Here is a 26856-nt window from a genome sequence, read left to right on the forward strand (position 1 = left end):
CTTCCTCCGCCCGGGGTGGGAGGGCCCGCCCGTCCCGGCGCTTCCGGCGGGGCTGGTTCAGGCTCCGGCGCTGGCTCTGCCATGGGGAAGAAGCACAAGAAGCACAAAGCGGAGAAGGCAGAATGGCGCTCGACCTCCGCCACCGCCTACAGCGGTAAGCGCCGGGGGAGACCCTCTTTGTGCCCGGGACGCGCCCGCCCCTCCCTCCGCCCCGGCTGTCGGCGGGACCCGGCATCGCTGCAGGGCTGGGGGCTCACAGGGACAGGCCCTGGTTTAAGTGCCGGGGCTGCCGGCGACGGGGGCGGCCTGGGAAACGCGGGACGAGGGGTGGGTTGTGAGCCCGGGCGTCTCCGTGGTTCCTGCGGCTGTTCCTGGTGGGATCCGGTGTCTGCGGTGCTCGAGTGATGCTTAATTTCACCTTGCTCTGACAAGGACCTTGCAACGTTTTCAGGGAAAGCCGAGGAGTCGGTTTCTTCCGTGTTACGGGTTTGTGGAAAATCACAACGTAACATGTGCTGAACGACTGTCTATTAGTTTGGATTTATGAGTCTTAGGTATTGTTTTCTTTCCAAATGTATTGTGTATATTTTTGACGTGCAGCAAATTCTTACAAACAGTATTTCTAGAAGCAGCTTCGGAGCTGAGGGTCTTTAGCCTGAAGAACAGGAGGCTCCAGCATGACCCTATCACTCTGTGCAAACACCTGAAAAGAAGTTGTAGCCAGGTGGGAATTGGGCTCTTCTCCCAGGGAACTAGTGATAGGATGAGAGGACAAAGCCTCAAGCTGCAGTGGGGGAGGTTCGGGTTGGACATTAGGAAGAATTTCTTTGGAGGAAAAGTGGTTATATATTGGAATGGGCTGCCCAGGGATGTGGTGGAGCCACTATCCCTAGAGGTGTTTAAGGAAAAACTGGATGTGGCACTCAGTGCCATGATCTAGTTGACATTGTGTTGTTCAGTGATAGATTGGACTCAATAACTTCAGAGGTATTTTCCAACTGAATTGGTTCTGTGATTCTGTAATTGCTGTGTGCTATCATCTCTCTGTGCATTTATGAAAAATTTTTTTTTTTTGGTTTGTTTTTTTTTGTGTGTTTTTTTTTTTTTTTTAATTTAGATTACGTGGATAAACCTTTGGAAAAACCCTTAAAGCTGGTGCTTAAAGTTGGAGGAAGCGAAGTGACTGAACTCTCTGGGTCAGGGCATGATTCCAGTTACTATGATGACAGATCAGATCATGAGCGAGAACGACATAAAGAAAAGAAGAAAAAAAAGAAAAAAAAGTCGGAGAAGGAAAAAGAAAAGCATCTAGATGATGAAGAAAGAAGAAAAAGAAAGGTAAGCTGAGGGTTTTAGAATTCAGGCACAGCAGCCACCATGCTTGCTTATCAGATCTAATATCTGGTGCAGAGTACCAGAGCTTTTTTTTGTTTGTTTAAATCACTATTCCAAGAAGCCTACTGTCTGAACTCAGCACCTCATAAATTTAGAAAACTTTTGTGTGTGTATTGGTGTATTTCTGCCATTTAAAGGAGATATATACTTGTGATGATTCTATAAACAAAGTAAAAGCTTCCTTCTTGTAACTGCTCATTTTTCTTATTTATTTGCTTTGAATGAATACTTCCATTTTTAAGTTAGATGTTTTGTATTTCAGCCAGGTCACAATCATGTTTTGCTACCCTTTCAGGGAGGGTATTTTCAGCTTTTCAAATAAATCTCGGTTGCATTTCTCTTCCTGAGATATGCCAAGTTACTGGACATTGAAATTGATATGTTTACTCAAAACAGCTTTCTGAGGTCTGATCTGTTGAGTATTGTGGTACAATAGTTAGATTGGCTCTTAGAATAACCTTCATGTAAGGCTTTGTGACTTTGCTAGTAGCAAATGGTGTGATCACCTTAGTTGTCTGTGTTGAACCTTAAGGAGTTTGATTAAAATCAGCAAGAAGGCATTGACAGTACAGTTACTTGTACAATTTAATTTTAATAGTATTTCTTTTGTGTGCTAATGATTCTTTGACCTCTCTGCTTTTTTAGTTCTTTTTTTGTTATGTAGTTTTGCTCATATCATGATTTTTTTGGTGCTACTGTGTATGGGTTTGTGGCTAACATCTGTCATTTCCAATTGATTTGTTAGACTCAGTTGCTTGAAAGTGACATATCTCATAGGATCGTTAGAAGCTCTTGAATACAGCATAGACAGTGCAAAATTTTCTTCGTACAAATGTTTCAGTTAAGAGTATGGCTGGGATTTGAAATATAGCAAAACAGCTGTCCTTCATACCAGGTATTGCATCATCAATTGCCTTTACTAAGTTACAGTGTGGGGATTGTTTGGATTTTTTTCCCAGAACTTCATTGTTGGTGCATTCAAAATAAGCTAACAGATAGTTAAGAAGCAAAACAGCAGACTAAACAAGGCTAATGAAAATATGCTTTTCTGTGAAAACATGGATAATGACTGCAAGATTATGGGAATGATTTAGGCTTGCCTTTGCTGTGAAGCTCAGGAGGAGATCATTAATTGCCACCACTGTTACAGAGCAGTCCTTGTGGTTCTTTTGTGGGCTTTGTGAATTATCATATACTTTACTCATTCCTGTTCAATGCACCAAACAAAAGTGCACTGATCAAAGCATAGCTCCAGACTAATCTTTACTGAATAGTAAATTAACTTCCTTTGCTCTCTAGTGTAGCTTGTTATCATGAAATTTTACATATAAATACCTTCAGAGTTCAACATTCTTTTCCATGAAAGTACAGTAATGATAGTACAATAGTATGTTAAATACAAAGTAGCAAAAGATGAACAGTTTAGTTTTAATTGGAGAAGAAAATTGAAAAAGTGATAGTGAAAATATATGCAGTGTTGTTTAAACCATATTATGACTAAGATATAGAATGATTATTCCAAATGAAAGAAATCTCTGTCTCTTTTCTTTTGGTGTATGGGATTGCACGTTCCAAGTATGTTCTTCTAAAAGATGTCTTCTTCCTGCTGTGCTAGGAAGAGAAAAAGAGGAAAAGGGAGAAAGAACAATGTGACACTGAAGGAGAAACTGATGACTTTGATCCTGGGAAAAAAGTAGAGGTTGAACCTCCTCCAGATCGTCCTGTCAGAGCATGCAGAACTCAGCCAGGTGAGCAGTGTGAGGAATTAAATCATTTTGGTTGTTTTTTAAAGCATGTACAACAAAGTTTTGTCAAAGGTACCAAAATGTAAAATTTTCATGAAGATTTGCTGAAATCTAGAGACTTCACTTTTTTCAGCATTTAGAACTTTGCATTGTCTGAAAAGTCAATATTCCTCATGGTGCTTACAGGTTTTAGTAGGTTTGTTTTCAGGTGACTGAAGTTGCCAAGGACATCGGTCTCTGGCTTCTATTACTTGGCAGAATAAAGCTAGCATAAAAGTATTATTGTGCACAGTGTTCCCCTAATGCCTTATCCTTAGCATTTACTGAACAGTGATCAGAATGTCTGAATTTTCAGTTTTCCTTAGTTCAAGGCAAAAAAAAAAAATCTTGTGAAGACTGCTTAGTTGTTGTTACAGTCTTTTTTTTTATAACATATGTTGAGTTTTAGTATCTATTTTCATTAACAGGAAGTTGTGATAGGGTGTCTCTAATGACCATAGACACCACCCCCCACCACCCTATTTTTCATTTACCAATCTTGAATTCTTGTCACCAACCAAAATATTTATGAACTGTGTGTGGCAGCTTCTGTGTGTTTATTCATTTCAGATTTTGTCATGCTTTTTCTACCTGTAGCCATTGCTTGATAGTTAAAACTCAACATTATCCAGTGGAAACTTTTACTTAAGAGAATTTTCAAATACATCACGATCTCAGTTACACATATGCTTGAAAGTGGAACCTGGTAGCAAAAAGCTGTGTCTTTAGGAATATTGTGTGTCTTGTCTTTGGAATACTGCCCTTTGACTGGTCAAGTAATTCATTGAGGAGTTTTCTAATTATGACTGGGCATTAAATTAAGGAATGTTGGCCATCAACTGTCAAGGTAACTGAAATTTTCTGGTCAGAGTTTTATGTCTCGGGGTAGTCAGGAACCTTGGAAAACTGACAGGCTAAAAACTAGTCTCTTTATTATTCTATTTTCATCTGCTTGTAAAATGATATTTCAAAGCATATAAATTACCTTACCTATTCCAGTTAAGAAGGGAAATGTCGCTCCAATATCATGGTGAAGAGTTGGAGTTTTAATTCTAGATTTCAGCATGCTGCTTGTTTAGTGTTTCAAACTTCACATTAAAGGCAACCTCTCTGAACTATGGAACAAGTAATTAACTAGTAGTATTAATAGTGTAATTTGTACCTGTACAGGAAGTGAAATTGTAATCAGTACCTCACGTGCCAGCAAATCTGCATCCGTTTGTCACTCAGTGATTGAAAGGTTCAGAGAAGCTAATTGCATGGGGTTAATGGTAAAGAAACCATTAAAATTGCACTGATAACATGTTGTAAGAATGTGGATTTCCCAATTGCATGATTTCAGCAACTAAGTTTCACTTTTCTTTTCCTGTAAAAATATATAACATCTTATTTTAATCTTATTAATATATATTCTAAGAGCTACTAGACTTAGCATTACATCTGACTTAATGTCTATTAGTTTTTAATGTGATGAAAGCTGAGAAAACAGTAAAGGAGAAGAAATAGGTACTGTATGCTTCTGCTTTGAAACCTGTGTCACGCTGAGCTTCAGATATACAAGCTGTACTTGTAGTTAAGATGTTCTCTCTGGTATTTATGTTTTTAAATAAATAAATATACCTGTATTCTGTTTCCTTGCACTTATCTGTGTTTTCATCTCAAAATGCAGCTGAAAACGAGAGCACACCGATCCAGCAATTACTAGAACACTTCCTTCGGCAGCTTCAAAGGTATAAACTGTATCGTACGTTCAGCTGTGTCGACAGTGTCTAATGCATATTTATATGTGTTACTTTACAACTTCTTCTCCTGGTTTTGTGTTTGAAAATAGTGCCTGAAGACTGACTGTAGTATATCTGTTAACCTTTGCAATCATGCCAGACCTGGTAGTTTTTAAAGATTAGTTTGGGAAAACTATTACCAACTTGACAATTCTAGCATTAAGCAGGGAAGTAAGTGTTTTGGGCCAGTGTAATTGCCATTTTAAATTTATTAAATACTGATGATTTAATTTAGGGATTAAAACCCAGTTATGATTCTGTAATGCTTTAAAAGATTGAACTGTTTTAATTTAATTATGTTTATTTCTGTGTCCCCTGTCTGATACAAAATAAATTTATACCTGCTTACTTGATAATCCCCTTGATTTGGAGAGGCTTTTTATTTTACTGTTTTCAATAAGATCTTAAGCTTGTACCTCATGTTAAAAAAAAAATCCTTTTTATTACATAGCAATAAGCTGAATTGGGAACTAGTTCAAAAATATTAAACATTGTATTTATTTTTAGATGACCTTATGAACAAGAAGAATTGGGGTTTTTTTACTCAGTGAAGCCAAAAGACTAATTTGGAGTGTAGAGATGTAGAAAACATACAAAAATTAATTAAAAAATACAAGAACTAGCTTAAGTTGATCATTTGATCATTGAATTGAAAGACTTTTTTTAATGTGTTTCAAAAAGTCTGCAAAGGTATAATCAAAATGCTTTTAATTTATCAAGAAATTTGTCAAACGTGCTTCTGTTTTATGAGAATGCTTTTGGTGTTTTTTTCTTTTATAAGTACTACCATTATGTCATTATTGTGGTATAAAAACAAGAACTGTTCTGTTTGCTGCTATAAATCTAAATGTATTGTTTTTATTTTTAGGAAAGATCCTCATGGGTTTTTTGCTTTTCCAGTCACGGATGCCATCGCTCCTGGATATTCCATGATAATAAAACACCCTATGGATTTTGGTACGATGAAGGAAAAAATTGCAGCAAATGAATACAAATCAGTCACTGAATTCAAGGTGAATTAATAAAGATGTAGATATTTCAGAACTAATAAGAAACTGAAGATTCTTTTTAACTGTAGAAGCTTTTCTGACATTAATTAATGTGCATTTTGTTCAGAACTGAGCACTTTTGTGTATTCAGTGTGTTACGAATACTCTGTATTTGTCAGATTCTACTACAGTCTACTACAAATTACTGTGGATACCAAAAACATGTTCTAAAGTTCTATGGAAAGCATGCTGCTAAACTTAAACAGGAGTGAGGCTATCATGAAGACTTAAGTGGTTGAAGAACCTGGAGCTCTTTTTTTCCTCTCCTTGCCTCTCCTTTTTCATTTTTTTTTTTAATCTAGACCTGGTTAGATTGATTAAAATGTAATTTTGACTCGTCTGCAAGAGAACTATGGATATACTAAAACTTCTTGTGTAAGAGTCAATAACAACTACGTATTTTTTATCTTTAATTGTCTTATTTTCCATATGGCTTCATTTGAAATGGCAGAAAGTTACTTGGCAAGTTTATTGGCAACTTGCCATAGCTAATTTATGTATTGCTATTGTTGTAATACTTTATTAGATGCATCGTGGTCTTACAGAGAGTGCAGTAAGAAATCTTTTCATGATATCACCAGCTCCTGGAAGGAAAGGAGTTTTCCTTAACTGATCCATGAAGTTCTATTAGCTGCCTTCAGAATTACTGTTTCCTAAAGTGGTGTTGATGTAACAATAAACTTGACAGAGAGCATTGGCTTGCTTCTCAGGGTTAATCTCTTCTCTTGAAAGGTCCAGCAAGGTGAACAAAGAATGGCTTAGGTTTCTTACAAGTGCTTTGACAAAGATTATTCTGTTTTGTTAGGTATGCTACAGAGATTTGTAGGAAATAGTAAAAAAGTATTTATAATAACCTTGCCATCAGCAATGCCTTCAGGTCTCTGAATTCTGGCTTGCTGGACTGTCTTATTCAACTACTTAAAAAGGGAAGTTTGGGAGCATCTTGAAGAAACAAAAAAGACTTGTTTGCATTTCTGTGTTACTTTCTGGCTTGCATTTACTCCATGAATTTGCTGCTAAAATATTACTGTGTTCATCACAGAGCTACCATGGTGGAATGGTATCTTCCAGTCATTTAATAAAGGACTTAGAATTTTTAACAGTTCTTTTGTCTTGTATTTTACAGGCAGATTTTAAACTGATGTGTGATAATGCAATGACTTACAACAGACCAGATACTGTTTACTACAAGCTAGCCAAGAAGATACTGCACACAGGCTTTAAGATGATGAGCAAAGTAAGAGACCTATTAAAAACAGAAAACAGTTGGGGTTTTTTTGTTGTTGTTATCATACTTAAAAGGAACATAATTAGTGGCAATGATAAATGTTATTTCATCTTTCTGTGTTTAACCATAGCAGTGCCTGTTAGTGCTGCTGTATTTAAGGGCTTGATAGCATTCTTATTATAACTCAGTAATTTTTATTTATTTCTCAACTATATCTGCACTGCAGAAGTCTGTAGGAGTTTCTTCCCCTGGCCTCAGTGGAAGCAATTAAGATTCACATCTGTAAAACCCTATTGTCAAATATTGCTTCTGAGTGAAACTTCAAAAACAAGATCTCATTTAAGTTTTACTTCTGCATAAACAAGAAAGCTCTACTTTTTTCAAGGTGTTGGGTGTGGGAGAATTTTCAGGTGTGTTGCAAATACGCTTTTTACTCAAATAGAGTTGTTGGCTTTTAAAATGAAGTTTTGGTGAGCTACTCTGTGTGCACATGTTGTGTGTGTGTCTGCATGTGTTACAGTGATGGTAAGTTTTGTGTAAAATAGTTGGTTTTGTATATGCAGTTTGTTTGTTTGTTTGTTTCTCTCTTGATAGTTGGGCTGCAGAAATTCTGATGCCATGCTACCATGACCAAATCATGTTGCATCGCCATTGGAAACGAGACATTAAGAACAAAATAAGGCCATGGCCATTCCCATCCCATCCCATTATCATAGCATCTTGGCTATGAGGGAAAGGTTAAGTCCCTGCCGCTCTGTCCTTTCTGATTCTAGGAACGGCTGTTAGCTTTGAAGCGCAGCATGTCGTTTATGCAGGACATGGATTTTTCTCAGCAGGCAGCTCTTCTGGGTGATGAAGATACAGCAGTTGAAGAACCTGTCCCTGAAGTTGTTCCTGTACAAGCAGAGACTACCAAGAAATCCAAAAAGCAAAATAAAGAAGTTATTAGGTAAAGGTTTTAATGGGCATGCATAGTGCTTTGTTGCAGCTTTTGTAATATTAGACAGCAGCAAAGAAGTGAGGAAAAAACCCTCTTTTCGGCCTTTTTTGCTGAGGTCCATAGGATAAATGGACAATTTTATTGTATTTTGTTTGCTTGTTTATTTATAGAACTTGTTTAATAACCCAGTGATTCCCACCTTGAAACAAACAATTCAGAAGATGACTGCATATTCTTTTAAACACTTACAGTTAATGTCTATATAGATATTTTTATTATTCTTTATATTAAGTAATGAGTAGTTTCTTCTCATGATGTTAAGAAATATTACTTCATTTGGAATATAGCCACAAGTACCTTTTGCATTTTGTCCCTTTTTTCTCCTTTCCTAAAATGGATGACTGTATCAAAACGTAACAGGATCTTTCTGGGAGGGCAAAGTGGTCCCAGATCAGTGAATGATTTTATTTAACTTTAACCTTATCTGGCATGATGTGTAGATACAGGAGATTGTTTCTGGAGCAGATGATAACATCTCCCCAGTGAAATCTTATCAAGCTTCTTTATAAAATACATTGCTAGTGCAATAGTAATCTTCCAACTAATAGGCACCCCCATTTCACAAAGCCATGTTTTTATAACAGCTAAAATCCAATTTTCGTAAATTTTTTGAATGTAAATGTAGTTATTTTATGAGATATTAGCAGAAACTGTAATTTACAAACAACTTTTGTTCAGTGTTCTTGCATAAACATCCAAAGACAGGTGTTGAATTTAAATTGTAGAGTATTATCTCAGCTGCAATTTTAAGAAAGAAAACCTGTAACGGAGCATCACTAGTTATGTCTTAAATAATCTGATCATGTGGATGTGTTCTGCAGGCTTCTTTCCTAAACCTTCAAAGTAAAAAAGGTGAAATGTCGTCTCATTTTTTTAAAAAGTGAACTTTAGGGTTCTAATCAGCCAGATCTTTTATTTTCTTTTACCCTTCCAGCATTTTTGTAGTCCTCTTTAATGTCTGATGAAAGAAGTGGTATTTTAATGTAGTTGTTTTGTGGAAATAGAAGACTGCAATGTGTATCTTCAAAAAAAATTTTAAACAGAGTAATTTTTTCAGTGGAAACTATTCTGTTGACAGCATACAGAAACATACCTGTTGCTTTATAATGGAGAACTAACAAAATGTCATTTGTTCCTTCTTTTTTGAATTGCATATAGAAATCAACTGAAAGCACCTTTTTGAGGGGGAGGTAGTTTGGTTTTTGGTTCTTTGTTTTTTTTAGGAGATACATAATTTGTTTTGTATGGTGCCCAGGATTAATTCTTGCATAAACTCTGCTACAGGAGTATTTTCGTACTTTGCCAAAGAGCCAGCAAATGGCACTGCCAATCCATGTAGTACTGCTCTGTCTTTGATATGTACCTTAACATACAATTCACGTAGTTAAAAATAACTGACCTTTGATTTTATTTGGGTACCGGTTTCTTTGCAATGAGTTTGTGGTATGAATTTACCTTAATTTACCTTCCTATTGTTTTCAATGTTTATGCAACTTTAGTCGTTGGAATGAATTTGTTTTTTCTAGTTAACTTGACCTTTTAAACACTTGTATTTTTGCATCAGTAAGACTGGTATTATTCTTTTTGATGAACAGTAAAAGCTTTGCGGGGAGAATCGAACCTAATAGCGGATATTTTTGCCTTCATATTTCACAGTTATAAAAAGGGAAAGAGGGAAGTCAGTGCCTGGAAAGTGTTAAAGCAGCTTTAAACTACTTTACTGTAGTTTTAAAAGTGACTTCATCACTCAGACATCCTAATGTTTAAGTAGTTTTTGAAAGTTTTGTTCAGGATGTTGCAACCTTCTGAACATTCTCTTAAAATTCTTGTCCTTTAATTATCCTGTAGAGCGTGACAGTAAGTGCCAATTGTTGAGGAGTTTCCTGCTGTGTACACCCTTTCTTAAGTTTCAATGACACAAAATTGTATAACACATTTGTCTCACAATAGTATGATCCTGTGATCTTTTTATTGTCTTTAATAGCAAAACTTACTTGTGTATCGGATCTGAATCTCTATACAGAGAGAAATTCTTAGCTAAGCAAATGGAAGAAGATAACCCAGGAGAGAGAAATGGATTTGGTGTGAGGAGATGCTCTACCCAGTACCTAAGGTGTTTGGCCCTAGTGTCTAATGTCCCTATAATGCCCTGAAATATTTTGATGTACCAAGTTTACTTTATATATAAAATATAATGAAGACTGCCATATTCTGTGATATCTTCACACTTGTCCTTATGATGTTACCTTCTTCTGATTTTGTGTAATACCTATGTCCTGTTCCATCTTGGAAATGCTTATCTGTTACAATTTTATTTTTCTGGTGCTTTAATGGAAAGGGATCTACTGAAAGATAAATGTTAAATTTAGTAATTTCAATTACAAAGAATGGTGTGATTAATACTGATTAGGAATGCTAATTGCCAATACTAACAAACATAGGAAGTAAAGGACTCCCTGTTAGACTGGGAGCTGTGTCCTACTGCAAGCAACGATATGATAAGCCTGTTGGTTTTTTTTCTCTGATTAGTTACATAGTTTCCATCCCTCATCAAGTAATATCTTCTCTGCATCTTTCTGTTTGGAATTTGTGAAAATAGCATATTCATGCATGTGGGAGACTAAAGATGCATATAGCATTCACCCTGTATTAATGCAGTTTTACTCCCAGTCTCTGTTTTGTAATACTTCATTTTCACCAAGGTACAGAAACTATTACACTTTTGAAATTCAGTAGTTTAGTAGTTCTCAGCTTCTGCTCCAAAACTTCAGTTCATAGTATGATTATGATTCCACTTAAATGCTGAAGTAGACTGACACTGGGAGAGTAGTGGGACTGATTGTTCTATTAGGAAAACCCAGAATTCAGCCCTTTGTTTTGTTTTCGCTTTTAATTTCTACAGCTGTTCCTCTTCTGTTTTGTAGCTGCATTTTTGAACCTGAGGGAAACGCATGCAGCCTGACAGACAGCACTGCTGAAGAGCATGTCCTGGCACTAGTGGAACATGCGGCAGATGAAGCTCGGGATAGGATCAATCGATATCTACCCAACAGCAAGGTCCACTGCACAGTGCAGTTTGCAATTCCATTTTGTATCTGACTACTGGATGCTTTGATTCATGCTAGGAGACAGGCTTTAGTGTTGTGTTTTCTGGGACTGTAACATCTAGGATGTGTGCTCTGTGTGGATTGCCAGTATGGCTGTTGTGTGTCATTTAGTTCCCACTGAAAGCCATTGTAGGGTGTCCTAAATGGATCTCGGGTTATATTGTCTGTTGAACATCTTTGAAAATTCTCTTGCAGGAAGCAGTGAAATGTTGCTCAGTCTTGAATTGCAGCCCTTAGCATGTGATTAAAATAACATCACATTCTTCTTATTGTTGCAACCTCAGAAAAAGCAAACTATGCATAAGTTGAAGTGTTATTAGGATTCCTCCTTCCCTGCCCCAACCCCCCCAAGGATTTCAGGAATTTTTAAATTTAAATTGGAATTTAAATCTGTTAAATTCCAATGGGAAGTTTTCCATGAGAAGAGTCTGTAACCTCTTGTAGTTTTGTACCTACAAGCAGTAGCTGTCAGCTGTAGCATGAGTACAAAATACAGACATCCTTCAATAACTGGGATAAGAGAGCAGGTTTGATAGTCCTGAATGTGATTCTGATGTTCCATGTGTTTGGCTTTTGTGCCCTTCCAAGGGTTAGAAGGACAATGATGCCATTGGTGCAGTTTTCTTAGAACGATCTGTTTATGGGCTGTGTGATAGTGGTGGTGGATTCCTTCATTTCTTTATGCTGGGATTGGAGTGAATGCTACAGACATTCACTACAGACCTATATTGAGATACGTTTACTCTGTTTCGGTTGACTCATGTGGACTCTCATTACCACCCTTGTTCTCATTTCTCATCTGTCACTGCAGTTGAGAAAAGAATTAGGATGTTGCTACATCCTGACTTATCTACCTAATTTTTTAACAACTGTTGCAGAAGAAACTTTGCTTTGAAGCATTAGTGGTGTTGTGTCTTCAAACTTAAATGTCTGTTTCTTGAGCAGTGGCCCTTGTCATGCAATCACCTTAGGCTCAACTGGATTAGGAAGTAAAGCTTCAAAGAATAGTGGGTGAAGGTTTAGCTTCAGTATATTTCTGTTTCTTTAGATAATTAGAAGACTTGCTAGGATTGAAGGCTGTTTGAAACCTCCAAATTAACAGTGGCTTTTTAAAAATTCTTTAAAGCAATACCAGTCTTCTGCTAATTACTAGCTTCACTGAAAAGGCCTTTCATGCTGATGCAGTCTGTTTTTGAGAAAGTTGCTCGAGGTGTGCTGCTCTTCATTGTCTAGGCTGTTAATCAGCCGGACAACTCACTCAGTGTCCCAGCGTCTAGGTAACACTGGCATGTTTTTAGAGCTCAACCATTGTTAACTTTTGCCATTACTTGAAGGTATTTTTTTCCTGTTCATTCTCTTTCCAGCATTTCTTACCTCTGTTTTTATTTTATGCCAGCTTTAGCTTTGGCCTCCTGTATAGAGAGAGTTTTAAAGTTTTTCAGAGGGAGGGGAGAAAAAAACCAAAATAGGGAGAGATTTATTTTTCAATTTACTTCAAAGTATTTACTAATATTTCTGTAGGGAGAGAATAGTTTTCATTTTCCCCATTTACTGAGAGGTTAGTCTTTTTTTGCCCAATTCACGTGTAGTCAGTTTCTGGCATCAGCTTTGCTTGTTGCATCAGATCTGGCTCTATCTTTACAGACCCTGGTGTACTCTATTGTCTTTCACAGGTGTGTTTTGAGCACTGTGCTTGAGTGATTCAATAGGTCTGTCACAGCACTTCTTCCTCTTTAAGAATTTGACTGTGTGTTCATAAAAGTACTTCTAATTAGAGAAGGTTGTGGGTGAGATATGAAAACAAGCAGTTCATTCTAGATTTGCAAATAAGCAGTGACTTAGATTGTGGCTAGGAGTTCTGCTTCTAAAAAGAAAGTGTGTTCTAGATTTAGCAGTCAGAGAGGCTGGCTTCATGCTAATGATAATGGAATTGGGTTTGTTTGGATGAAAACATTAGATCTGATATAGAAAGATGAATAAGGAGTTGCATATATGAACTTCTACTCCTAAGTCTTCTGTTCTGAAGCATTTGCTAAGTGGTGCTAAATAGCTGTGACCCATAATTCTCTGTATTAAAAAGTGAATACCACAGTGCAGGATCCCAATACAGCTAAAAATGATTTTTATAGTTTTCTCTTAAGGAAGTAACTCCTTCTTTGAATTTTCAACAGTTTTGAATGATTACTTCTACATCTTTGTGGTTCTGTTCACAGATTGGTTATCTGAAAAAAAATGGAGATGGAACTTTATTATTTAGCGTAGTAAATTCATCTGATCCTGAAGCAGAAGGTAAAAGCAGTCTTGAATGTTCTAGCAGATTTTGAAGTCTTAACTGTACATAAGGATCCTGTGTAGTATAGATGAGTTTTAAATTTTTTTTAATTTTTAAACAATTTTTATTATTTTCATTAATTATTTCCCAAACCATTTTCCCAAACACCCCAAAGTTGTTTCTCTTTGCGTTCCAAATTTTCACTCTTCAGGTGCTCTGTTTTACTATTTCTAACAGTAAGAAGATAATATCTCTTCATAAGCACTTATACATTGCTACAACTTTATAAAGACTTGGAATACAAGCTTTTGCTGCAAGTACAGTTTAGTGTTAAAACCTAATAGTCTGAAGGTGAATGAAAGTGCTGTAATCCTATGTAAATGTGCGATGCACAGAATGAAATTCAGAATAATCTTTTACCTTTTTATTTCCTAATTTAAATCATTAGCTAAATTTCTTATCTTTTCTGTTGGTTATTTTGTTGTTCTGTTACTACTATATGCTATTTATATTGGCTTATGCTTTTCACTTGTTTTAGTTTCAAGCTCAAAATGCAGAAGTTTTGAAAGTTTGTAATGAATGAAATGTCATAGTCTTTATGCTCCTGTATGGCATGTTGATTTAGCACTTTCTTTGCACCTTTTGAGATTGGAATTTGTTCACAGCTTATCTCTTGTTTCATTGATGAATATATGAGTGCTTTAGACTAATCACACTGGGAGACACGAGCCTTTAACACTATTATTGTCTCAATTCTTTTTCATTTGATAGTAAATTTTTCTGGAATGAAATTGAGCATTTTGTCTGCTAACATGCCCTTCCCTATATCTGAAAATAAAAAATTAATAAAATTCATATGCTTTAATACCTCTGAAATTAGGCCACTGAAAGTTTAGACAGTGATGGGAATGGTGTCTGGATTTCTGTAAACGAACTACCACTTAGTCAACATAAGAAACTGCTTTTATCACTTCATAAAATCTGGGTCTTGAATGTTTGTGAATCAGCTAGTATACATCACACGTTGATGTATACTCTAAAAATGAAATAAGTAAGCCATAGATCTTGTCAATTAGACATGGAAACATATTTACAGCATGTGTTGGAAGTTTAAATGGAGAACCTGAATTACAGTACCTATGCTTAATGTATAGATTAAAAGACATTTAGTCTTTATGTTAATTGCAACATTTTAAAATAGTAAAATCTAAATATTCACCATAAACTGTATGCATTAAATGCTTTTCTAAGTCTTCTTTTAAATCAAATTATTAGAGGAAGAGACTCACCCAGTGGATCTGAGTTCGCTGTCAAGCAAATTACTACCTGGCTTCACTACACTGGGCTTTAAAGATGAACGAAGAAATAAAGGTAAATGCCAAAGAACATGTTTTAGCTTTTTGTTTTTTAAATAAAATAGTATAAATGAAATGTATAAATAAAATAAAATAAAATAGTTTCAGTTTCTACCTGTCTTGGTATGAAAGTTTGCTTGGTTATTCTTACAGTGTATAATTATTCCACTGACAGCAGAATGCAGTTTTAAAATGACTTTTCTTCTTATTAAACATCACTTAATTAGGAAGTTTATGGATTAATGTTTTGCCTTAGTGTTACAGCCACACTAGAAGCTTTTCAATAATGGTAGTGTGTTTTCTTTGTGGGAGATAATTTTTCCAGACTAACTGTGCTTACAGTTGAGGGTAAAAAACTTTCAGTCACTTGCATTTTTGCATCACGTGACGAGGGTTTCGCAGACTGTGGATTTTTTTTTTTCCTTGTATTATTGATATTGTTAATAGTTTCTAATCTGCTGTCCAGAAACTGACTAGCAACCAACACTAAAGTAGACACACATAAAAAATAGAAATATAAAAGGAAGTGTGGCCATGAATCTTTTTCTTCTGGGAGTGTGGTGCTTAACTTAGTTCTTGATTTGCCAATAATATAAATACGTTTGTTTATATGGTTAAAATAGTTGCACTGATTCTAGAGTCTGGAAGTGTCCTTGAGATATTGCTCTTGATTTCAGTTGGAGAAAAAAAGACACTGCAATTTCTGTATCCATTTCAGAAAACAATTTTTTTGCCCAAGTGGTCTTTTACACTTGTGTTAATCATTTATCATCTCTTTCTTCTACCTTAGTAACCTTTCTTACAAGTGCTAGTACAGCACCTTCCTTGCAAAACAACTCTATATTTCATGATTTGAAACCAGACGAGATGGAACTCTTGTACTCAGCATATGGTGATGAAACTGGAATACAGTGTGCCTTAAGGTAAGCACTTCCTAGTTAGAAAGTCTTAACTTATTGTAGTAATTTTATGCAAAGTAATTTGGACTAAATGCCAACTAGGAGTGTTCAAATCCTGATATTTTATTCTAAAACTTATTTTTAAAATAAATCACTATAAAACTTGAAGCTACCTTTCATCCTGGTTGGTGGGGTTTTTGTGCTGGTTTTTTGGTTTTTTGCTTTTGATTGTAGGTAGGGGGATGCATTTTTTTTCCATTTGCCCTTTTAAATTATCCAATTTTATTGCAAGGCTGTTATTAGGGTCTTCAACAACAGCATATTACAGGTTGCTAAAGCTTTAGTGTTCTGCTTTACACCCATCAGAAAATAAGTTTAAATAGGCAAGTAATAGATTTCAGTGGCTTTAAAACAGTGATATTTTTCAAGGAGTTTCAAAAGAGTTAAAGTTACTTGAAAAGGAAAATACCACTTTTCATTAATTCTTAATCTTGGACCAAAAGAATTAGTGGCAAGCTTTTTTCTCTTTTTTGGGTTTTGTTTTTTAACTGACTATCAGTGATAGAAAAAAGAAAAAAACTCTGTCTTAATTGCTTTTCTGAAGAAGCATGGAAGAGTTAAAGAACAAAGAAAATAGAGGTGTAATGTAGTGTTGTTGGGGAAAACCATATTTTGAGTTGAAATATTTTTTACTAAAATAAACATTTTCTGTAATGCTTATCTCCATTCCTGCTAGCTTACAAGAATTCGTGAAGGATGCTGGAAGTTACAGCAAGAAAATAGTGGATGATCTTCTGGACCAGATCACCAGTGGCGATCATTCCAAAACTATTTATCAGCTAAAGCAGGTGTGTTCTTGGTGCACAGAACTGTCACGAGTTCATCAGAACAAGAATGAACCTGTTTGTTTTTCAATGTTGTATGAAATGCTTTGCTTTCCACTGTCAGTTTAGGCAGTTCAAGCTTAGCTGTTCAAGCAGCCATGCTGTGAACCAAATTACAGACTGAATTAATCAACAGAGGAGTAATTTTTTTTCTTATCTCTGGCTCGATCAGTTCTCTGTGGTTCACTATATGGCTGCAGAAAGGAAGGGGCAGGGGCATGTGACATAGCAGGGTCCAACTAACTGAATAGTGTTTGGGCAGCCTTGTCACTCAATGTGATAACTTACGTACCTACTTCTGAGTTATATTGCTATGCTTTTGTTGAGGTTTTTGGGTTTTTTTCTTAATTGAAATGCAAAATATACTTCTTTTGGAAGAATTAATTGTTTGGAACATGGAAGTAGTGTTGAAGAACAGATTAATATCACTGTACAGGTATCTTTTACCCAACAGTGCTAACTTTTAAATTCATGTAGTATGTCTGAAGGAAGAACTTATTTACAAAAACACTTTCCTGATGGGATTCATACTAAGATTTCAGAAGAGATTTTTCTCAGAAATATGTATGATTCTAGTGGGAATGTTTGCATTCCCAAGACCAAATAGTCTAATAGAAATTGCACGTTATTTTCACTCTGAAAACCACTCTTAGTTTGAAATAATTGTCTGCTATTTAAAATGCTGACATTGTGAATGATTGAGGAATAAAAAAAGGGAGGCAGGATGGGAAGATGGAAGGTACTTAGATTTCCTGACATGGTGGAAATGAGATTATGCTAAATCTCTGCACACTTAGAAAGAGAATAAGGTGCGCGGTGTTTCGAGAAAAGGAGGCAATAGAATGAAAACCACAAGACAATCCTTCAGAATTTTCTGGCTATTTTTTACCAGGAAAAAGACTGTATATGAAACAGGAAGAAATGTAAAGGATTAGTTAAAAAAAGTTACAACCCTGTACTTTGAATACTCTCTACATATACAAATGTGTGTATACAGCATAGAGAACTTAGCTTTACAAATGTGCCTTTTCCTTTTTGCCACCTTGTTCTATGAATGTGGTTCCATATGAGAATTTCTGAAGACCTTTCAAATGGTCAATGAGTATTTACACTTAGAAGTGCTGTTCAGTTGTGACATATGTCAATATACGCCGATTTCACGTAATTAAATGTGTTTCAGTGATGATATGCCATGGTGTTTTATGCTTGACCATTTTGTGCTGCTACATTTGAGTAAGAATTAGTATCTCTAAAAGTACAACCTTAGATGATTTGTGATTCAGAAGTTACTGAAGTAGTGACTAAGATACTGCTTTTGAGTATAAAATTTGTGAACAGAGGAAATAGCATAAGGGGACTCAAAGATTAGTTAAAATGCATAATGCTAAATTATTGCAGAACATTAACTATTACATTGTAATTGCATTGCAGATATGTCAAAAACTTAGCTGTCTCTAGCCTTCTTTTGTGCATGAAGTTTGAAAATACTTGAAATTGTACAAGAAAGAGGTCTTTATTATATGTTGAATATAAGCAATTGTTAGTATTCTTTCTTTCCAGAGGCGAAACATCCCAGTAAAACCACTGGATGAAGTTAAGGTAAGTTATGTTGACATTCAGTCTGTTTGGTTTTTTTTTAAACTTGAAAAGGTGTTTGGGCATTTAAGGTAGAGAAAGTGATGTTCTTGGAGCTTCCAGCATTCAAGTTCTTGATTTTATGTAATGTGCATCTGTTCTGTATAGTAATGCAGAAAAAGATGGTAAGTGGAATATAGGAGAAAGAGGAGGCTGTTAGGTTAGTCCTGAAGAGCCTGTCCTGGTTAGTTCTAAATTGTTTATATGAATGTATATGGTTGCCCTTAGAGAAGAGCTAGTCTTTTTTTTTTTCATAAAGGTTCTACTCAAACATCACAAAATGTGATAGTGTTCTGTGGTGGCCCAGGATCTTCTTGTGCTAAACCAGTAAATTACACAAGCATTATTAGAAAACATTTTTAGGAAATATAAGCATAAGCTATGAAATGCTAAGATCTAAAATACTCTTTTGTTCTTTAGGTTCTGCCAGTTCTTATAAAAGAAGAACACAAGTTGCATAATACCTGTCTGGATTCTTCCAAACAGATTATGGTAAGATGGTTGGAGAGGAACAACAGAAAAAAAAAACCAACATAAAACCCCCCAAAAAAGTAGTATTGAGACATTCATTTTGTTTCAGGGCAAGGATGTGCATAGTCTGAAGTAGAATATTAGAATTACAGTATCTAGAATAATGTTTCAGTACTGAAAATTAATTCTTTGGCAGTTAGTGGCTTTATTGTTCTGTATTCTCCAGTTTATTTCAGCATGTGTAATTAAATCCAATGCAGGAAGATCACTTAGGAAACTGAAAACGATACTTGATCTGCTGATGAATATTTGAGATTCAACCTGCTGTAAAATTGTAAAAAATCGTTAGTATTGATTAGTTTTACCACATCCATTGAAAATGTCGTAGAAAGCATGGGTAAAAAATGCATATCTTTTATGCTTTCACAGCTACTAATCAAATCTTTCTTTAAGTGGTGCAGGTTTTATCTTTATTTGTGACAACAGAACTAATGCATTGCATTCCATGCCAATTCACATAAAAATTATATGGATTACAATATAGCAACTAATAAAATTTTATAGTTTTATAAGTATTCATTATGTTTTGTGAAAAGTCATCTTTGTCTAGAAGGTGACTGGTTAAATTAATTCATTAAAGTGCTAAGTTTCATATTTCTAAAAGATAATACCTGGTCATGTGTTTACCTGAGTGTCTTATTTCTCCTGCTGGAATAGGCATCCTCATAGACTTCTGTTAGAATAGGTTTCGAAGCTTAGTGACTTTTACTTTGATTTCTAACTTCGTGCCATTACATTAGCAGTATGGCAACAGGTGTGGAAAGAAATGAAATTGTTGTAGTGCAGGCTGTATGTCATTATGCACATGTATAGAAGAAATACTAGAGAGGCCAGTTCCAGCTGATACTGCGTATAGGAAGGCCCACCATACTAAAAATATCAATAAATCAGTGTTCATGCATTGAGGAGATGAGGGAAAAGGGGATCTGGGAGTGGTTCATGATAGGGACACCTACTAGGGTTCTTCTGTGAGACATGAAGGAGTTGAGTGTGTAATTGAGTTTCAACAGTTCTGGATATCAGATAAAAGATACTTAGATTACTGTGCACATCCCTTGCCGTTCATACGACTGGTCTGTCCTGAAACCATGTTTGAAGTGTCTGTGAATTTCAGGTTGGCCAAGATGGTTATGGATGCCCCAGTCTCAAGCGTTGTGATGCACACTTTTGAGGGAATGGATTTTGCATTTATCTTAAACATTAGAAAGTTATTATGGCAGCTTGTCATTATGGCTAGTCTTTCTATTTCTTGTGTTTTAATAGGTTGGAGAATCTGCTGGAGACAGTAACTCTTCTGACTTGGATTTTCTCTCTATGAAACCATATTCAGATGTATCTCTTGATATTTCTATGTTAAGTTCGTTAGGTAAGTAATTAAATATACAGGACATCAATTATGGTTTAGTTGTACCACAGACAAAATGACAGCTGGATTTGCTGTCAAACACACATAAAAAAGTGTTCAAAAAGTAGTATCAAGTCTATTTTGACATAAGTAAAAGTCTAGGGCTGGTACAAGATAAATGAACCTTGCTCTGTTTCTCCTTTGAGACATCCATGTGCTATCCAAGCTAACTTTTCTTGTACAACTGAAGAAATACAATTTTGATAGCTTTGCTTGTATTTTTTGTTCATAGTAACATAAACTTTAAGAATCAGTGTGGAGCTTTAGCTCAGAAATGATGTTACTTCATATGATGTCTTTTGAAATAACTTGGGAATTAGGTAATTATGTGAAGGGCGATCATATCACCACTTGGAATATCCCAGAACAAAAATCATAAGAAACTTCAGGTGCTGGAAAGACTTTATCCTCAGATAAGGCAGTTGTGTAAAAGTATTAGGATGCTGTTTCAAATACATGCCTTTGATAGGTATCTTTTAAATGCTACAAGTACTGTTGCCATTTCTGCAGGCTGCTGAGCTGGTCAAATGCCTTCACAAGTGTCATCCAAACTAACAACCTGCTTATGTTTTAAGATACTTTTAATTCAGAATGTGAAAGAGGCCAAACTATCTATTATAAAACATAAGGTAATGAAAGACTTAAAGGAAAAGAAGATTTCCACAGATTTCATAGAATCATAGAATTATAGAATTAACCAAGTTGGAAAAGACCTCTGAGGTCATCAAGTCCAACCCTTGATCCAACACCGCCATAGTTGCTAGACCATGACACTAAGTGCCATCTAGTTACATCCAGTTACATCTTAAAAACCTCCAGGGACAGTGAATCCACCACCTCCCTGGGCAGCCCATTCCAATGTCTGATTACTCTCCCTGGAAAAAATTTCTTCCTAATATCCAACCTAAGCCTCCCCTGGCAGAGTTTTAGACTGTGCCCTCTTGTCCTACTGCTGGTTGCCTGGGAGAAGAGACCAACCCCCACCTGGCTACAACCTCCTTTCAGGTAGTTGAAGAGAGTGATGAGGTCTCCCCTGAACCTCCTCTTCTCCAGGCTAAACAGCCCCAGCTCCCTCAGCCTCTCCTCATAGGACCTGTGTTTGAGTCCCTTCACCAGCCTTGTTGCTCTTCTCTGGACCTGCTCCAGCACCTCAATATTCTTCCTGAACTGAGGGGCCCAGAACTGGACACAGTACTCGAGATGTGGCCTCACCAGCACTGAGTACAGGGGAAGAATCACTTCCCTGGTCCTGCTGGCCACACTGTTCCTGATCCAGGCCAGGATGCCATTGGCCTTCTTGGCCACCTGGACACACTGCTGGCTCATGTTCAGCTTCCTGTCAATCCAAACTCCCAGGTCCCTTTCTGCCTGGCTGCTCTCCAGCCACTCTGTGCCCAGCCTGTAGCACTGCCTGGGGTTGTTCTGGCCAAAGTGCAGGACCTGGCACTTGGCCTTGTTGAACCTCATCTGATTCATCTTGGAATCAGACCATCTCTCCAGCTAGTCCAGGTCCCTCTGAAGAGCCCTCCTGCCCTCCAGCAGGATTTCTGACATAGATGCATTTTGAAAAGCAATTATAAGCTCTGATTATCCTGTCACACTCTAATTTTATTTAGTTTATTTTATTTAGTTCAGTAAAAAACGAATATCCATTTTATAGATAATGTTTAGACATATCAATCTTACTGTGAATTTCTTGTGCCACTGAAAACTGCTTATGTTTTCTTCTTTGAACTAGAAGTAAATTCTAGTACTAGAAGTAAATTCTAGTACTTCCAGATTAGTTGGCTTCCAGAGAGAGTTTATGGCATTACTTATCATAATTCTTGAAAAGTTAGCAAGAATTGCATCGAAGAAAACAAAGGGAAAGAGTTTATTTTCGTGTTTTAAGTTGAGTGAATTATTTTTAGGTCTTCAGATGAAAGAATAGCATATATTGGCACATATTTCCAGTTCTTTCCAATTTCAGGTTTTTTTGGCTTATTATAAAATCACGGTAACTGGAGAAGATACTGTTCTTCTGTGATGGAGATTTCTTTGCCTCTGTAAATTACATGTCCTATTTTAACTGTATTTTAAGTTAGATATTTAAGTGATCTTTCTATTGACTTCTTTGCTGCAAACTAAATGCATTATTTAGAGTGAAGGTAGTGAGGCACTGGAACAGATTGCCCAGAGAAGCTGTGGATGCCCCATCTCTTGGAAGTGTTCAAGGCCAGGTTGGATGGAGCTTTGAGCAGCCTGGTTTAGTAAAAGGTGTCCCTGCCCCTGGCAGCAGGGTTGGAACTAGATGATCTTTAAGGTCCTTTCCAAAGCAAATTATCCTATGATTTCATATCTGGAGTTTAAAAGATAAGGAAGAAAAGTTAAGCTCTTACAGCTGTTTAAATAGTGGGCATTTCAGTTCAGTTCAGTCAGTTCAGATTCAGCCATTTCCTGTGGGGCTTTCCTTCATCTTCCAATATCACACAGATCTGCAGCTGTTGCTTTTTAGAAGTGCGAAGGAAAATGCAAGATTGAGGTCATTTGTGTAATAGACAACACTTGTGTTAATTTATTTTAGAATTTTTTTATAAGACTTGGTAATTCATGAGTCAATGTACATATGCTAATTATGGATTTTGGTTGGTAACTGGTGGCTCTTAGGAAAAGTGAAGAAGGAGCTTGACCATGACGATAATCATTTACATCTGGATGAAACAACTAAGCTGCTGCAGGACCTTCATGAAGCTCAGGCTGACAGAGTGGGATCCCGGCCTTCATCCAATTTGAGTTCCCTCTCCAATACCTCTGAAAGAGATCAACATCATCTTGGTAAAGTTAGCTGTGTCACAGAAGTTGCAGTACTTGTGTTCCAATAGAAATTCATTTAAACTTACATTTTAATTTACATGAATCTTTGTGTGAAACTACACTGATAGAACAGTGTACTGACTGCAGGATCATGTTTTAATTTTTAAATATGTATGGCAAAGACAACTAAGAAGACATACTTTTGACCTCTGGAATTCAGGGCACTAATTGTAGTTACTTATTTTTTGAGTAGGTGTGATTGAAGCAATCGTGAAGTAAATCAATACTGACTGGCAAATCCCTATAAGGACTTGCATTTAATGCCTTTAGAAATATAAGGAGTATATAATGTTTATTTTGCTTCAGCGTAGTTGCAGCAACTACTACAAAGCATTCCATTGTTAACTGTAAAATTCGGTGATAAACTGCATAACAATTTGGTGTCATTCTGAGAAGGTAGGAGATGTTGGTTGAATGATACTCAGTTGCATTTTGTATAATTTTTCAACTCAGAGTAATATGACTACTTTTCCAATTACTAAATTAGCAATTAGCTAAATTACTAAGAATCTTGTGGTTTCTTTTTCATAATCTCCTATTTAAATGTAATTTAAAAGTATAAACTGAGAATGTGAAATAACCATGCTGTTTATATACATAACTATCTCTTCATTATGTTTCTGTACTTCTAAAAGTTTTGATTTTTTTTCCCCGTGTTCTACAGGAAGCCCCTCTCATCTGAGTGTTGGAGAACAGCAAGACATGGTTCATGATCCCTATGAATTTCTTCAGTCTCCGGAAACCTCAAATGCCACTAGTAACTAATCTGACATGTACTATATATATTTTGTATTTTAATTGTATTATGTTTTTATAAAGTTTTTGTCCATGACAGAAACCGTAATTTTGTCCTCTTTTCTATGAGGATTCCTGTATAATATTATTGTATATGCAGGATTAAACAGGCAAACAAAAAAAAAAAGAAAAAAAATAAGAAAAAAACCCCCTACTTAGTGCATTGTGTTGTTAGCAATGTACCAAGAACTGCTTTCAATTTGTGTATTAAGGGAGGTTGTTGTCTACTGGTGTGTGAATCTTGACTGAAAAACAACAAATAATGTGTTAGAAAAATTCATATTTTATAGAAACTAAAAAGTGATAATTTTCCCAGAATCATGGCAGCAGTCATTAAATATTTCTAATATGTTTAATCTGGGGTTCTCTGGTGGTCTAGTGGTTAGGATGCAACGCTCTCACCGCCGCGGCCCGGGTTTGATTCCCGGTCAGGGAACCCCTCCGGGCAGATGGAGCTCGTCAGCCCCGTAAGGCCACCCGTCTAAGAGAAGGTCACTCTAAACAAACCTACATCCTGAGGACCTCGCTGCCACCGTCCAAGCTCACTTGGCCCCGGCAGATGAACCTCAGGATTAAAGGGTGGGCTCAGTTCAGCGCACACTGTGTCTCACCTAAAAAATCCACTGCGCAGGCTCGAAGGGTAAAGACCTTTCCCAGATCTTCGTTCGCGAAGACTGGCCATGATATTTAATCTACTAGTTCTGTTGAGATCTTAATCTGAACATATCCAAGGAGAAACAAAGAACTACTGCAATTGGGATCATTATTGTTTCCCACCTCCTAATGCTAATAATCTGCAGAAGTTGGTTTTAAGCATTTCCCCATATTTTTAAATCTGTTTTTTAATCACTCTAGAGAATACTTAATTTGAGAGTAACGGTACTTTGTAGTTGCAGTAAAATGCTCACTACAGGACTTCTACCCTGGATCTGAAAAAGATGGGTGTTTTTGTGATCCCTTGTATCTTGCAACACCAAGAAAATACAATACGTGTATTTTTTAAGACGTATATCTAAGTGAATGGAAAAAATACTGAATAAGGTGTGCTTTTCAGTAATTTCAAAATAAAACTTTTATAACACACTAGGATAATGCATCAGTAGCAAAACTGAGGGATTTTGTACTATTGCTATGTGCAAGCAGACAAATGTTATGAATTTACCATATTTTGTAAATATTAATAAAAATAGAAAAGCAGTTTTGATGTTTGCAAATATCTTGTTCTTTCCAGGAGAAAATTTGTTTCCTTTACTAAGTCTGAAATAATAGGAGTTTTGGGTCTGAATTTATATGCTTCTTCAGAAGATAAATTTCATCATGCCACATGTAGCTATAAACAAAAAAAAACTTGTGAATTTTTAGGAACCATCAAGGAAGTCTGTCAGATAACTGATGGCAAAGTTTTGATAAAGTCTAAATAGGGAGATTTGTTAATTCAAAGTAGATATGCTAAAGAAAGCATACAGCTATGTTTTTCTGTTGGTAGTTGCTAGGAATGTGTGTGGCAATGTGTTTGGGCTGCTCTGCTGCTCTTACATTCTGATTTATCGTGACCAGGGGTTCTTGGAAATAACATGTATGATCTGCTGCACTATGACAGTGTTGACTGTTGGAAGGTGTTTGCATGGACACACAGCCTTGTTTCGGTCTGTAGCTCCCTAAAATAATTTTAATTGAAAAATGTCTTTAAAGCTAATGTGGTCTTGATCTCAAATAGGTTTTATTTCTCATACAGTAAATATAAATTGATTCCTGTAATATACTCTAAGTAATAGTTGCAGTTGGTGAGGAAATCTTTATTGAAACACTTGCTGTTGAATTGCCTGCCTGAGCTTTTGGATAAAATTCCACAGTAGAATGTTCAAAATACTCCTCTAGAGGAATGTGCTGGTTTGTTTTGGGTTTTGTTTAAACTTCAGTGTTTACTAATGAAATCTGAAGTAACATGCAGTATCTTATTTGATATTTTCATCTTGGATTTCAGACAATACATTCAAGCTTTATGAAACTCTGTAAAACAGCCTTTATGGGCTCCATGAGTTAGTTGTATCAAAGGCTGTATGTTGTTTGTATCATTACCATACCAGAAAGCACTTTGTGCCTGAGGAAGGTTTGCTTATTTATTCATCCTATCTGACCCTTAAGCAATGTCAGTTATTTACAGCACTATGCACTCCCAACTGCAGTTCTACAGGTGCTGGACAATCCTCTCAATAGGCCTGCTGCCTGTATTCCTCAGGAAAAAAATGCTTTTAGGGCAAAACTTCTTCCCAGAGGCAAATATAAATGTTTTTGCTATGGTGTCTTCTCCCAAATGGCAGACATTGACTTGTAACCTGTTTGCTGAATGTACTGATACACATGACTGGGCTCACTAAGTGCCTCAAGAAAAGCTTTTGTTTTTCTTCCAAAAATCTCTTTCTCATTTATTTTATGGAAAGATTAGACTCTTGAGTTTGCAGCCTCTGGTAAAACTTTAAAACTTCAGCTTTTTTTTTTTTTTAAGTGGTTGAAGTAACTTCTTTCAGTCACATATTTGTAATAGTGCATTTTCCTGATTCTCGAGCTAAAAGAATCTCTTTCTCCTCTTCATTGTTTGTGTATGTGCCTATGCTTGTGCCAGGGTAATGCTGCTGCATTTTCAAAATTATTCTATTTTATTTCAAAAAAAGCCTTAGGATTGCCTCGACCCGTGGGGGAAGGGTAACGGGATCGGGCACTGCGAAAGGGGTTCGAAGGACAGTAGACGGTCTCGGGGTGCAATGCCAATTTATTAAGGGATTCAGGGACTTATATAGGGTTGGACTAGGGAAGGATCCAGAACTGGGGAGGAGCTTGGGATTGACAACTTCAGGGGAAAAGGTGATTGGATGTTCGGATAAG

At 36.3% G+C, this 26856-nt stretch overlaps 1 protein-coding gene across 6 annotated transcripts; it reads left to right on the forward strand.

The window, feature by feature from the left end:
- The first annotated feature begins 11 nt into the window (after window positions 1-11).
- Window positions 12-24016, forward strand: BRD9 (bromodomain containing 9). 6 transcript variants are annotated; one of them, XM_064666620.1, is made up of 18 exons: window positions 12-154; window positions 1118-1338; window positions 3011-3143; window positions 4849-4909; window positions 5829-5973; window positions 7136-7246; window positions 8011-8186; window positions 10261-10350; window positions 11162-11294; window positions 13558-13633; window positions 14892-14987; window positions 15762-15894; window positions 16607-16718; window positions 18315-18353; window positions 18810-18881; window positions 20184-20286; window positions 22972-23139; window positions 23843-24016. In XM_064666620.1, exons 1-18 carry the CDS (start codon window positions 82-84, stop codon window positions 23941-23943), a joined length of 2043 nt encoding a protein of 680 aa, XP_064522690.1. In that variant the 5' UTR covers window positions 12-81; the 3' UTR covers window positions 23944-24016. The 6 variants fall into 6 exon arrangements, with proteins under 6 accessions (XP_064522690.1, XP_064522699.1, XP_064522708.1 ...); XM_064666629.1 differs by having other exon boundaries at window positions 8071-8186; XM_064666638.1 differs by having other exon boundaries at window positions 8074-8186.
- The last annotated feature ends 2840 nt before the right edge of the window (window positions 24017-26856 follow it).

This window comes from Pseudopipra pipra, chromosome 1, assembly GCF_036250125.1.
Source record: "Pseudopipra pipra isolate bDixPip1 chromosome 1, bDixPip1.hap1, whole genome shotgun sequence".
NCBI lineage: Eukaryota > Metazoa > Chordata > Aves > Passeriformes > Pipridae > Pseudopipra > Pseudopipra pipra.

Coding starts and splice junctions, on each gene's coding strand:
- BRD9 (XM_064666620.1), top strand. CDS start 82: ATGGGGAAGAAGCACAAGAAGCACAAAGCGGAGAAGGCAGAATGGCGC. Junction 16,719..18,314: donor CTATTTATCAGCTAAAGCAG/GTGTGTTCTTGG, acceptor CTTTCTTTCCAG/AGGCGAAACATCCCAGTAAA. Junction 18,354..18,809: donor AACCACTGGATGAAGTTAAG/GTAAGTTATGTT, acceptor TTTGTTCTTTAG/GTTCTGCCAGTTCTTATAAA.